This window comes from Cicer arietinum, chromosome 4 (genome assembly GCF_000331145.2).
Source record: "Cicer arietinum cultivar CDC Frontier isolate Library 1 chromosome 4, Cicar.CDCFrontier_v2.0, whole genome shotgun sequence".
NCBI classification, from domain to species: Eukaryota; Viridiplantae; Streptophyta; class Magnoliopsida; order Fabales; family Fabaceae; genus Cicer; species Cicer arietinum.
The window spans coordinates 47,565,126-47,578,707 of NC_021163.2; the positions used below are offsets into that span (position 1 = coordinate 47,565,126).

Genomic DNA, 13,582 nt, shown 5'->3' on the forward strand with positions numbered 1-13,582 from the left:
TTTAGCGCCGTTGTTGGGGACTTTGCATATGATATTAATTCTCTTTTTCTATACTGATTAGACTAAAATTTCTTTTTATATTTTTGTTAGTGATTGTTCTATCTTTGAATGCAAAAATTCGAAGCCTTGGAAATCTTGTCGAACCAATACCTGAGATAGAAATATTTTTCTATAAGAGAAGAAGAGAGCAAAAATGTTATGAACAAGAAAAACATTAAACTATGGCTGAAAATATAACCTCGAAATAATATGCATCTCCCAATACTACAAAACCACATTTGAGTATTGTGCGCCCAATTGTAGAGAATAAAAATTTTGAATTAAAACATTTGTTGTTGTCCATGGTACAACAAAACCAATTATTTGGTACTCCAACGGATGATCCAAACCTCCATTTGTCTATTTTTTAGAGTATTATGACACTTTGAAAATGAATTGAGTTTTCCCACAAAGACTAAGACTTTGTTAGAGCTTTTCCCTTAAGGCAATGAGTATCAATCTTTATGCCTTAATGAAAAAGGGAAAAGTCTTAGTCTTAGTCTTAAGGGATAGAGCTAGAGCTTGGTTGCATTCATTGCCTTATGAATCCATTACTACATGGGATCAGTTAAAGCAAACATTCCTTGCTAAATATTTTTCTCTATGCAAAATTGCACAATTGAGAAATCAAATTACATTTTTTTTCACAAAAGAAGAAGAATCTCTCTATGACTCCAGCGAGCGCTTCAAGGAGATAATGAGATTGTGCCCTCATTATGGGCTGGAAAGATGGCTAATTGTCCATACATTCTACAGTGGACTCTCATACACTACAAGAATGACAATTGATGTTAACGCAAGAGGAACACTAGTGAACAAGAACATAGAAGACGCTTATGCTCTTATTGAAGACATGGCGTAGAACCACTACCAATGTTGAAAAATGGAATGTAAATGACGTTGCACCAAATGTTTTGCCTTGTGGAATTTTTGGTCATACGGTTGTCAAATGTCAAGTCAGAATGTCTACTAATGGTGGGGCAAGTAATGAGCAAGTTAATTATCTTAACAATCCTCAAATATAGGAACCTTTTTCCAATACATACAACCAAGGGTGGAGGAATCATCTAAATTTTTCCTAAAAAAACCCTCCGCTTGATCCCATCCCCAAACTAATGGATAGACCTCCTGGTTTCCAAGATCAAGGCTTTTTAACAACCCCCAAAAAACTAGCTAAGAAAATTTGCTGAAATATTTTGTGCTAACCCAAACCAAACAAAATGAGGAGTTTAGAAATCAAAACCCGTCAGTGAATGAAGCACTTAGGCAATTAGCATCTAAGGTAGATTCCATGGTCACACACAATAAAATGTTGAAAACACAAACGACCTAAGTGGCTCAACAAGTTCTTTCAACCTCTAGGTCCTCTAGTTTGTTCTTGGGGCAGCCTAGACCCAACCCCGAGGGATAATTGAATGATGTCACCTTATAAAATGGAAAACAATTAGAGGAACCCAAGGGTAGATATGTGAAAGAGAGAGTTCATGATGAGAGTGAAAGGGTCCAACCATCAAGTGAGATGGTATATGAAGAAAAAGAAATCTATACCTTGTTTGATTGGTGATGTGAATTTTGAACGTGCTTTGTGTGATCTTGGAGCTAGTGTGAGCCTTATGCCTTTACCAGTTTGTTAAAAGCTTGATGTAGGTGAGTTAAAACCCACAAGAATTTCCTTACAACTAGATGAATGATCTATTAAGTATCCAATGGTAATATTAGAGGATGTTCATATGAAAGTAGGACAATTGTTTATATCGGTTGACTTTGTGATGCTGGAAATGGAAGAGTATTCCTAAGTCCCAATTCTTCTTGTGAGAACTTTTCTTGCTACAACAAGAACTATTATTGATGTGATCACGTGACAAGATTTCCTTTAATGTGGGAGGTGAAAATATTGAATTTAATTTGTCTAACCTTATGAAAGTCCTTCTTTTGAAGATTCTTGTTGCAGGATTAATTTAATTGATCATTGTGTTAAGGAGTGTTCGTTAGGACCACTCTCCAAAGATGGGTTGGAAGCACAACTCGTGAAGATTTGGCAAAGGAAGTCGATGCATATGCTAAATTATTGGACGAAGTCCTTTTGTGCTAGACTTAAACTTGGAACCCATCTACCATTCAGCACTTCTACCAAAAACGGCTCCATGGGTAGAACTTAAACATTTGCCATCAAATCTCATGTATTAATTTCTTGGCAAAAATTACAATTTCCTATTATCGTAAATGTTGATTTAAATGGTGAAGAAACTAAAAAGCTGTTTTGAGTCCTCAAGATGTATACAAATGCTATTGGGTATACTATTGAGGACTTAAAAGGAATTCATCCATCTATTTGCATGCATATAATACTGATTTAGCAATGTTGATTTACAAGGAATGGAGGTTTGATATGTAAATGTTCATATTTAAAAATTCATGAAAAAACTTAATGATTTAACTCAAGAATGATCTTGGTTAAGAGAACATTCTTGGTTTTTACCAGAAAACATAGAACGTTCTTAGTTAGCTTAAAATAAGAAATTCAATTTATGTTTTTAACTTAAAGGATTAATCAGGCTTAATAAATAAAGATATAAGAGAAATAATATCACACACGGATGTATCCTGGTTCACCCAACTTGGGCTACGTCCAGTCCTCACAACTATGAGATTCTCCACTAAGTGTTCAAAACAAATAACCTTCTTGGTTTTACAGCACCTAGCTCAGATCAACTTTGATCATTTGCAAACTTAATTTCTTTTCACCCAGAAAAATATTTAATCAGGTCACCTATCAACTTTGATAGGATTTCTACAATCTACCAAAACTATATTAAACTCTTATAGTTTGATTTTTACAATAATGATGAGATTGTTTTGATAGAATCTGAGATGTCTCAACTCTTGTTTGAGATTCAATTATTTAAAAAAAAAAAAAAAAAATTCAGTACAATAATAACATAATTTGGAAATATAATCAGGACTGATTCTTTCTTGAGAAGTTGAGAATTTCAAGTATGTGAATGTCAATGATTTTATGAGACTTTTTAGCACTTGAACTTTTGCAATTTTTCTGAGCATTGGCATTTCTTTTATAGGCGTTTTAGAGCAATTAATAATGGTCAAAAGAGTTAATGTTCTTGATCAGATTTTTCTTGTGTAATGACCCTTTATACTTCATATATATTTGTTGATGTCTTTACTTCAATCTGGAGTTTTGATTATGTCAAAACAGCTTGGAGAATAATGATGAACTTCTGCAGAATTTTAATGAAACTTCTGGAGATTGATAATCAATTTGGAGTTCTAGTGTTTGAACTTTATGGAGATTGATGATCAGTTTGGAGGTTCAATTTTGATCAATCTGGATGTCTTCCTGATTAATTTGGATGTCTTGTACACTTCAAGGTTGTTTAACTCTTTTGACAGTTAAGTTGGAGAAGGTTCAGATTTGTTTCGTCTTGCTTGATTCATGACATTTTCTCTTTCTGATTAGAATGGTTTCTTTGATTAAAATGGATCCTTATTGATCCTTGTCAAGTAATGATAACATAAATCTAGATTCCAGAGGTAGAATCTTCTTTGAACTAATAGAGATTGATTGATCTTGAGGTTGTGATGATCAGTCTTGATCCTGAAGAACATTCTTCGTTTTCACATATTTTATCCAGAATGTTCTCCTTTCTTATATGTTCAGTTTTTATCTGATTTTTTTTGTTTTGCTTGAATCCTATCTTTAAATTAATCCACTCAAAAGCACATGTTAAATTAACATAACATTTAGAATCATAATTAACATTCTTAATTAATCTTTGTTTATTTTCATCAAAACTTAAATTAAGAGTTTGTCTTAGTCTCCCCTATTTTTATGATGAAAAACATGTTAATTTAGATTTTAATTCTGATTCTAATTTTAATTTTGAAAAGCTTAAAAGCTCCCCCTTAATTGATGCAGTAAGTGATTTTGGCAGAAAATTAAAACATGCATATAATTTCACCATAAGCTGTTTTTCATTAATTCATTTCAAAGATACAAAATATCATATAGCAGCATATTCAGAAGTTCCTAATTACAAAAAGGACTTCTACAAACAGAATAAAAACTAACTTAATTTTTCCCTTTTGTCATAAAAAAGGAACAAGCAAAATATTCTACGTAGCAAGCGATGGAGAAGATCCTTCAGAAGATGAAGATTTTGTAGGGTTAGGGATTGGCGGAGTCGGAGTAGGATGAATGGAAGGAGGAGTCAGTCCCTGTTTGAGAGCAAGTTGCTCTATCAGCCAGGTGCATAACAAAGTGGTTTCCTGATCCTCTTGAAGTTGGCGTGCCATAATGGTTTGAAGGGCAGTAATGATGTCAGAGTTTGATGGTTCAGCCTTGGGGTGAAGAGTATGGAGATGAGTGAAAGGTTGAGAAGTGGCAGCAACATTTGTGGTCGAGGGAATGGTGGAAAGGAAGACAAATGGAAGAGTGGCAAAAGAGGTAGCCACTAGGGGTAATGGATTAAAAGATGTTTGTTGTTGTATGGATGGGTCAGGAGTGTCTGGAAAAATTAAAAACTAACTGATTCCAAATATGGAGGAACTGATTTTTTGTTGGGAAATGAAAATAGGGGATGTGGTGCTAATATGATGGTTAGGAAGTAATGTTCCCAAGTCATGTGGTGGAGTATGGAGTATTTGTGAGTAAGAGAGGAAAGTTGTGGAAGATAGAGTTGAAGGTTGAGGAAAAATAGAGAGAGAAGGAAGATTGGTAAGCTATTCTAGAGAACCTTGTCGCTTTGGTGAAGAATGTTCTTGAGCAGGTTCCGCTACCCCGGCCATTACCGTTACCGGCGATGCTACCTCACGACCTTCTCGCCCCCCTCTTTCCGCCCCCATTGGAAATCTGACGAGTTTTTGCCTTTCGTGGGATTCGAGCCCGATACTTATCCCCTAGGTACCGGGCTCGAATCCCACGGAAGGCAAAAACTCGTCAGATTTCCAATGGGGGCGGAAAGAGGGGGCGAGAAGGTCGTGAGGTAGCATCGCCGGTAACGGTAATGGTCGGGGTGTTACAGCTGGTGTAGGAGCAACTCTTCTCCTTGTTGAGCGCTTCCTCTTTAGTGATTTTGGTGGGAAATAAGGTGCGGGAGCAGGCGTTTCTAATGTGGTTTTCCTCATATGACATATGTTTTTTTAGGAAAATGTGGAAATTTTAATGAGATTTTTCTCATTTGTAAGAGGGGTTTGAAAGTAGTTATCATGTGGTGGATGATGATGTGTGGCAGCTTGGGACGTTTGTAGTTTTGAAGGTGACAGATGACCAAGACATCATTGTCAGATACATACTTATGACTGCCACAGTGGGGAAGTATGGCATGTTGGCTAATGCTGTTAAAAACCTTTGGAAGAGGTTTAAGATAGGTTGAGAGGTGGCGATTGGACCCTTCTTGGAACAAATCAGATAGCACCTATGTATGTTTTAAGCTCATTGCAGCATACCATTTGCTTCCAAAAATGGCAGGCCCTTTTGTTGGAAGGTTAAGAATCGTAGCCAGAATGTCAGGTGTCAACCTGATTTCAATCCCTTTGATTGTGGAAACTATGAAGGACTTGATAATAGCATTCAGATGTTTGCAAAAATGATGTCCAACCCAAAGCATCAGTGTGATGTTTGACTGCATTTCCATCCACAATCGGATTTTCCAAGACAAAAACTCTTCAACTCCAATAGGGCGTTGAGCCCGTTTTTCTTTGAAAAGTTTGAGATTTTTGAAGGAATGAGGGGATGACTGTGAAGTTTAGATTTTTTGGATGGAGGAGAAGGTTGTGGAGAAGATTCTAAGGTGGGGACGAGGAACATTCTGGAGTGAGAGAACGTTCTTGAATTGGAGAACGATCAGGGTTTCGTGAAAGCGAGGGTTGGTGAACTAGAGAACATTCTTGAATAGGAGAACACTATGGGTTTGGTGATGTAAGGAGTTCATGGGTTGGGGAACGTTGTGGAACAGGAGAACGTTCTGGAGAGGGGGGTTCAATATTTGTTAGGTTTTGTTTAGGGGCATTTGATTTCCTTCTCTGTGGATTCTTGAGATTATTTTTGGCTAGGAATTGGGAAAGTGTGATGGTGGTTTTTATTTTCATGGAACGTGGTGTTGGTTTGGTGGTTTTAGGAGAAGGTTGAGATGGTTTTGTGAAAGAAGAAAAAAATTCATTTATCAATCTCTTTTTATGGTTACGTGGAGTTGATTGAGAAGGTTCAGAAGAAAATGATGATTTAGACAGGGTAATGGGTTTTGTTGGTTTTGTTGGGGTGATTTCCTTCTCTGTTGGAGTTGTGTGAGGAGACATTTTTTATGATTCATCAGTTTCAGAATTAGAGATGATGAAGAGCAATGGTTTTGTGTTTGAAGCTTTTAAAGTTCCAATTCTTGTGTGGACACGCATAAAACATGTTTTTGCTGTTGTAGGATTTCATAAATGTGAGAAAGGTAATCTGGGGAAGGTGAATGACTTGTGGAGGTTTATGATGGTGAAGATGATGAGTAGGGATATGCGTTTTTGCGTGTAGATGTCTTAGTGCGCGCCATTGTTGTGTTTTGAGGAAAGGATTTGGAGAAAACAAAGTTGAGGGGAAATGATGGGTTTCTGTTTCAGTTTCAAATGATGAAGGATTTGATGTGGTTCAGTTTACAACAAAATTTTTGATTTTGAAGAGAAAATACAATGATGATTTAAACCTTGGGAAGGTGAAGAAGTTTGGGGCGGGAAGCCTTTGACAGCGTGTCAGTTCACTTTTTGAAGACAAGAAGACACATGCATTAAATGCCAAGATTAGTCTTTTTTGTGCAAGAGAGAAAGTGACGACGTAGGGGGGAATGATTTTTGAAAAACGGAGATTGATGTCGGAAAAACAGAGATTGATTATTGTTCTCCGTTTTCACAATTTGCAGTTTTTCTTTGATTAAATTGAAACTATCATCAACCAGAGGCTTTGTAAATATGTCAGCAAGCTGATTTTCAATATCAACAAAGATAAATTCAATATCTTTTTTGTTAATATGATCACGAATAAAATGATGTTTTATTTAAATATGTTTTGATTTAGAGCGCTGAATTGGATTTTTAGATAAATTGATTGCACTAGTATTATCACAGTAAATTGGAATGCTTGAGTAACTTACAGAGATGTCTTCAAGTTGATATTTAATCCAAAGAACTTGTGAGCAACAGTTTGCTGCTGAGACATATTCAACTTCAGTGGTTGATAAAGCTATTGTATTTTGTTTTCTGCAAGACCAGCTTATCAATGCTTCACCTAAGAACTGATATGATCCACTAGTGCTCTTTCTTTCAATTTTATCTCCAGCATAATCAACGTAGCAGTATGCTAAAAGATCAAAATGAGAACATTTTCTATATCGAAGGCCAAGATCAGTAGTTCCAACAAGATGTCTAAAAATTTGTTTTATTGCAGTTAAATGAGATTCCTTTAGTGCTGCTTGAAATCTAGCACATAATCCTACTGTGAATACGATATTAGGCCTATTGGCAATTAGATAAAGCAAAGAACCAATCATTCATCTATATTCATTTTTTGAAACAGATTTTCCATTTTCATCTTTGTCTAATGAAGATGATGGATGCATGAGAGTAGACATAATTTTTGTTTCATTCATTTTGTACTTAGTTAACAGATCTTTAATGTATTTTTCTTGACAAATAAAAATACTATTTTCATATTATTTAATTTGCAATCCAAGAAAATACCTTAACTCTCACATCATGCTCGTTTCAAATTCACTTTGCATGAATTTTGAAAATCCTTCACACATTTTGTATTTGTTGATCTAAAGATGATATTATCAATATATACTTGAATAATAAGTAAATCATTTTTCTCAGTTTTCTTGAATAATGTAGTGTCAATTTTTCCTCTAGAAAATCCATTTTTAATGAGAAAGGAACTTAATCTTTCATACCAAGCTCTTGGTGCTTGTTTTAATCCATATAGAACTTTGGTAAGTTTGAAAAAACATGATTTGAAACAACTTAACAAGCTTATGAGATGCATATGCAAGAAGTATACGAATAGCTTCTAACCTTCCAACTATAGCAAAATTTTCTTCGTAGTCTATATCTTATTGTTGGTTATAGCCTTGAGCAACTAATCTTGCTTTGTTCCTTACAACCATACCTTCTTCGTCTAATTTGTTTCTGAAAACTCAGCGTGTACCAATGGTTGTTTGATCCTGTGAATCAGGTACCAAGGTCCAAACCTCATTTTTTTCGAACTACAGCAGTTCTTCCTTCATGGCCTCAATCCAAGATTGATCAACTATGGCTTCTTTAATTGATTTTGGTTCAATTTGAGATATCATTGCCATGTTTTTTTCATCATTCTTGAATGATTTTCTTGTTCAAATCCCATCAGTCATGTCTCCAATGATTTGTGTTTGAGGATGATCTTCAATTGCTCTCCAGCTTTTTGGTGGAGAATGAAACGGAGATTGTTTATCAATCTATGTTTCCTGCATATTGTTTTGTTGATACAAACCAAATTGAACTTCTTTTTCCTCATCTTTTTTACTCAAATCCAAATCATCAAACTCATCAAATAATATATGCATACTGATTTCTACAACTTTAGTCCTTAGATCAAACACTTTATAGCCTTTAGAATGGGTTGAATAGCCTAACAAGATTGTTTTGTCTGATTTTGCATCAAACTTTCCAAAAACATCTTTGTTGTTTAAAGTATAACAATAGCATCCAAAAATTTGAAAATAAGAAATGTTTGGTTTCCTATTTTTCCAAATTTCATATGGGGTTTTGTTGATGATTTTTCTAATGGATACATGATTTAAAATATAACAAGAAGTGTTAATAGCTTTAGCCCAGAAATATCTTTCAACATTAGATTCTTCCAATATTGTTTTTGTCGTTTCTTGTAATTTTCTATTATTTCATTCAACAACTCCATTTTGTAATGGAGTTCTTGCAAATGATAGATTATGAGAAATTCCAAGTTCATCAAAGAAGGTTTTAAAAGAGGCATTTATGAATTCTCCTCCATGATCACTTCTTACAAAAATGATTTTGGATTCATTTTTATTTTGTACCTTTTTGCAAAAGGTTTTAAATGCATCATCTTTCTGTTTTAAAAATAATACCCAAGTGTATCTTGAGAAATCGTCAACAATAACGAAACCATGTTTCATTCCTCCTAGACTTGTTGTTTTGATTGGCCGAAAAAGATTCATGTGAAGCAATTCAAGAGTTCTATTTGTAGTTACAAAATCTTTTGAATGAAAATTGTTCTTGACTTGCTTTCCTTTTGTGCAAGCTTCACATATTCTATCTTTATCAAAGTTGAGTTTGGGTAATCCACTAACAAGATCTAGTTTTGAAATTTTTGAAATTGTTTTCATACTTATATGTTAATCCCTTTTATGCCATATCCATTTATCTTTATTGATTGACATAAAAAATGATTCATTAGGTAGTTCTTCAAGATATAAGACATATAAATTTTTCTTTCTATTTCTAGAAAAGAGGATTTCTCCAGTTTCAGTTTTTCTGATGTCACATACTTTTGGTTTGAAGACTTATGCTTAGAAGATTGTGTTTCAAACCTTCAACGTATTGAACATCAGTTATTTGACCAGAGGTTTCCTTACCAATAGTTCATTTACCTTTAATTTGAGCTTGATTGTTGTTTCCAAAAGTAACCGATCTTCCATGTTTCTTGATGAATGACATGAAGCAGTTTTTATCTCCTCTCATGTGTCTTGAACAGCCACTATCCAAGAACCAAGGTTTTCTCTTGACATTTGGAAATCAAACCTGCATAAGATGTTATATCAACCTTAGGTATCCATTTTGACTTGGGTCCTTGAGAGTTACTTTTAAAATTTTCTTTCTTCTTAAGATAGCAGATTGATTCTTGATGACCAATTTTGAGATAGTAGGAGCATTTAATTGTTGATCTTGGAATTGACTTTGTAATCTGGGTTTTAAAATGTTTTAATCTTGAATTTGAAGTAGTTCTAGATCGTTCTCCTTTTTTCGGATTTACTAGAGAAAGTTCTGCTTTTGTTTTAGAACATTCTCCGTTTTAAAAACAGCCTGGAGAACATTCTCCTTTTTGCAGATTTCTCAAAACTGGTTCAGCTTTATTTGCATAACGATCTTTCCCTTTAAAAAGCCTTTTGCGTTTAATCTTTTCATCTCTTTTTTTAAAGTAGCAAGCAAATTCCAGATGTCCAAGTTTTTTTACAATATGAGCATCTAGTTTTACATTTTACTTCCTTTCTTTCTGGAACAAAAAAGTTTTCATAAATTTTTGTTTTTTGACTTTGATTAAAACCAAGACCAACTTTATCAAAGATTCCTACCTGAGATCCCGTGATTTTTTGAAACATTTCAGTGCCTTTAATAAAATTTGACAAGTCATTTTTAAGATGTTCATTTTCAGTTTTAAGGAGAACGTTCTCCATTTTTGTTGCAGAATGTTCTTGACCTTTTTTACTTTCAAAATTTTGTTGTTGTGTTTCTTTTAGTTCTTGAATGATATTGTTGAAGATATTATTCATAACCTGAGCTTTTTTCTTTTTCTTCTTTCTCTTTATGAAATTGTTCTTTTAAGGAACTACATTTTTGAATAAGAAGGTTTTAATCATTTAACAAGTTATCAAATTCTTTTCCCATTTGTTCACATAAATAGCAAGGTTCAGAATTTGTTACCTCGTCTATTTCTTATGTATTTTCCATAAAGCATATGTTGGCTTCCTCGCCTTCTTCTATATCTGATTCTTCTGAATCATCCCACATGGCCATCATTGATTTCTTTTTGAAAGGAAATCGTTTTGGTGGCTTTGTATAAAGAACATTATGCTTTGTAATGTCCTAATTTATTACATCTAAAGCATGTGACTTGGCTCTTATCTACTTCTGTTTTGGGATTTTTGTTTTGAAATCTCTTTTTGATTTGATCTCTTCTTCTCATCATTCTTTGTATCCTTCTAGTGAGAATAGCAAGTTCTTCATCAGCATTTTCTTGTCTAATTTCTTCTGGTTCTTCCTTTGTTTGTATTGTGACACTTTCTTGAGATACCTTTAAAGATATTTCCTTTCTTGATTGGTTTGTCTTCTTGCAGCAATGCTTCATGTGCTCTTAAAGGTCCAATTAGTTCTTCCAGAGGAAGTGATTCAAGGTTCTTGTCCTGGCTTATAGCCGTTACCATTGGTCTTCATATGATTGGAAGACACCTCATGATTTTTCTTACTCTATCTTGAACTGAGTAAGCTTTTCCAAGAGAACACATTTCATTCACTATTGTTGTGAACCTTGAATACATTTCATCAATAGTTTCTCCTTCTTCCATTTCGAACAGTTCGAATTTCCTTATACCAATGTCTATTCTTTTTTCTTTGACATGGCTTGTTCATTCATGATGAGTTTGTAGTGTATCCCATACTTCTTTAGCAATTGTGCATTCATCAACTCTTTCACTTTCTTCCCTACTCATAGCACACGATAAGAATAATTGAGCTTTAGAGTTTAGGAGTACCATAGCTTTATCGTCAGTTGTCTAGTCTACTTCTTTCTTCGCAGCAGAGGTTGAATCATTTTGATCAACTCTTGGTATGAAATATCCATATGTAATGATACACCACATTCCTAAATCTTGAGATTTAATAAACAGTTGCATCTAATTCTTCCAGAAGTAATAATCAGATCCATCAAAGTAACATGGTCTATTTGAAAATCCTCATTCAATTTCGACATCTTTTCTTCTAGATCTTTACTCTAGCACTTGTTAGGTGTTTAATCTTTTTAGAGACCGAGCGCTGATGCAAATTGAAGTAGCAATGTCAATTTACAAGGAAGGGGAGTTTGAATTGTAAATGTTTCTATTTAAAAATTCCTGAAAAAACTTAAGGATTTAACAGAAGAATGATCTTGGTTAAGAAAACAGAAAACGGAGAACGTTCTTGGTTTTTACCCAACTTGGGCTACGTCTAGTCCTAACAACTATGAGATTTTTCACTAAGTGTTCAAAACAAAGAACCTTCTTGGTTTTACAGCACCTAGCTCAGATCAACCTGCATCGGTTACAAACTTAATTTCTTTCCTCCCAGAAATATATTTAATCAAGTCACCTATCAACCTTGATAGGATTTCTTAAAATCTACACAAACTATACTAAACTCTTATAGTTTGAGTTTTAAAATAATTATGAGATTATTTTGATAGAATCTAAGATGTCCCAACTATTGTTTGAGATTCAATTCTTTACAAAGAATTAAGTACAATAATAACAGAGTATGGAAATATAATCAAGATTGATTCTTTCTTGAGAAGTTGAGAATTTCAAGTATTTGAATGTGAATGATTTTATGAGACTTGTTAGCACTTGAACTTCTGCAATTTCCCTGAGTATTGGCCTTTCTTTTGTAGGCGTTTTAAAGCAATTAATAATGGTCCAAAGAGTTTTTGGTAGTGCTCTGTCAATTTTGACCAAAACTAATATATATGCATAAATTTATTTTAGCCTTTTGAATACTTTTGAAACATGTTGGTTGAGTTGATTTCTTTGTTGTTGATCAAATTTCTGTTGTGTTTAATGATCCTTTATACTTCAGATATATTCGTTGGTGTCTTTGCTTCGATCTAGAGTTTTGATTCTGTCAAAACAGCTAGGAGAATAATGATGAACTTTTGCAAAATTTTAATGAAACTTCTGAAGATTGAAAATCAATCTGGAGTTCTAGTCTTTGAACTTTCTGGAGATTGATTATCAGTCTGGAGGTTCAGTCTTGATTAATCTGGATGTCTTACTGATTAATCTGTATGTCTTGTACAATTCAAGATTGTTTAACTCTCTTGAGAGTTAAGCTAGAGAAAGTTCAGATTTGTTTCATCTTGCTTGATTCATGAACTTTTCTTTTTGTGATTAGAATGGTTTCTTTGATTAGAATGGATCCTTATTGATCCTTGTCAAGTACTAATAACATAAGTGTAGATTCAAGAGGTAGAATCTTCTTTGAACTAATGGAGATTGGTTGATCTTGAGTCTGTGATGATCAGTCTTGATCTTGAAGAACATTTTCTGTTTTCACAGATTTTGTCCAGAAGATTCTCTTTTCTTATTTGTTCAGTTTTTATCTGATTTCTTTGCTTTTCTTGATTCCTATCTTTGAATTAATCCACTCAAAAACACATATTAAATTAACATAACATTGAGAATCATAATTAACATTCTTAGTTAACCTTTTTTTATTTTCATCTAAACTTAAATTAAGAGTTTGTCTTAACAAATACTACTTGAAGAGGACTACAAACTCTCTATTGAACATCAAAGGAGATTAAACCATCACAAGAAAGAAGTAGTGAAAAAAGAGGTACTTAAACTCCTAAATGTCGGGGTACTTTAACCTATTGCTGATAGCGAATGGGTCATTCCCGTTCAAGTAGTTCCTAAAAAGGGAGGTGTCGTTGTGGTTTAAAATGATAATATAAAAAAATGACTTTATTGCAACTAGGACAGTTATGGGGTGAAAGACGTGCATATATTAC

At 33.8% G+C, this 13,582-nt stretch overlaps 1 protein-coding gene and 1 non-coding gene across 2 annotated transcripts; both read right to left on the reverse strand.

The window, feature by feature from the left end:
- Positions 1 to 656: 656 nt before the first annotated feature.
- Positions 657 to 762, reverse strand: LOC113786406 (small nucleolar RNA R71). The gene has a single exon (XR_003472689.1). It is a non-coding gene; the product is annotated as a small nucleolar RNA R71 (small nucleolar RNA).
- A 6,059-nt stretch (positions 763 to 6,821) lies between these two features.
- On the reverse strand, positions 6,822 to 7,580 carry LOC140920089 (secreted RxLR effector protein 161-like). The gene is made up of 2 exons (XM_073367401.1): positions 7,185 to 7,580; positions 6,822 to 7,013 (listed from the first exon to the last, which is right to left on the reverse strand). The coding sequence occupies exons 1-2, from the start codon at positions 7,578 to 7,580 to the stop codon at positions 6,822 to 6,824; spliced, it is 588 nt and encodes a 195-aa protein (XP_073223502.1).
- Positions 7,581 to 13,582: the final 6,002 nt, after the last annotated feature.

Excerpts from the sequence above, each read along its gene's own strand:
- LOC140920089 (XM_073367401.1), bottom strand. The coding sequence starts at position 7,580 with ATGATTGGTTCTTTGCTTTATCTAATTGCCAATAGGCCTAATATCGTA. Across the intron at positions 7,014-7,184 it reads ATCAACTTGAAGACATCTCT|CTTGCTGACATATTTACAAA; the intron begins GTAAGTTACTCA and ends ATTGAAAATCAG.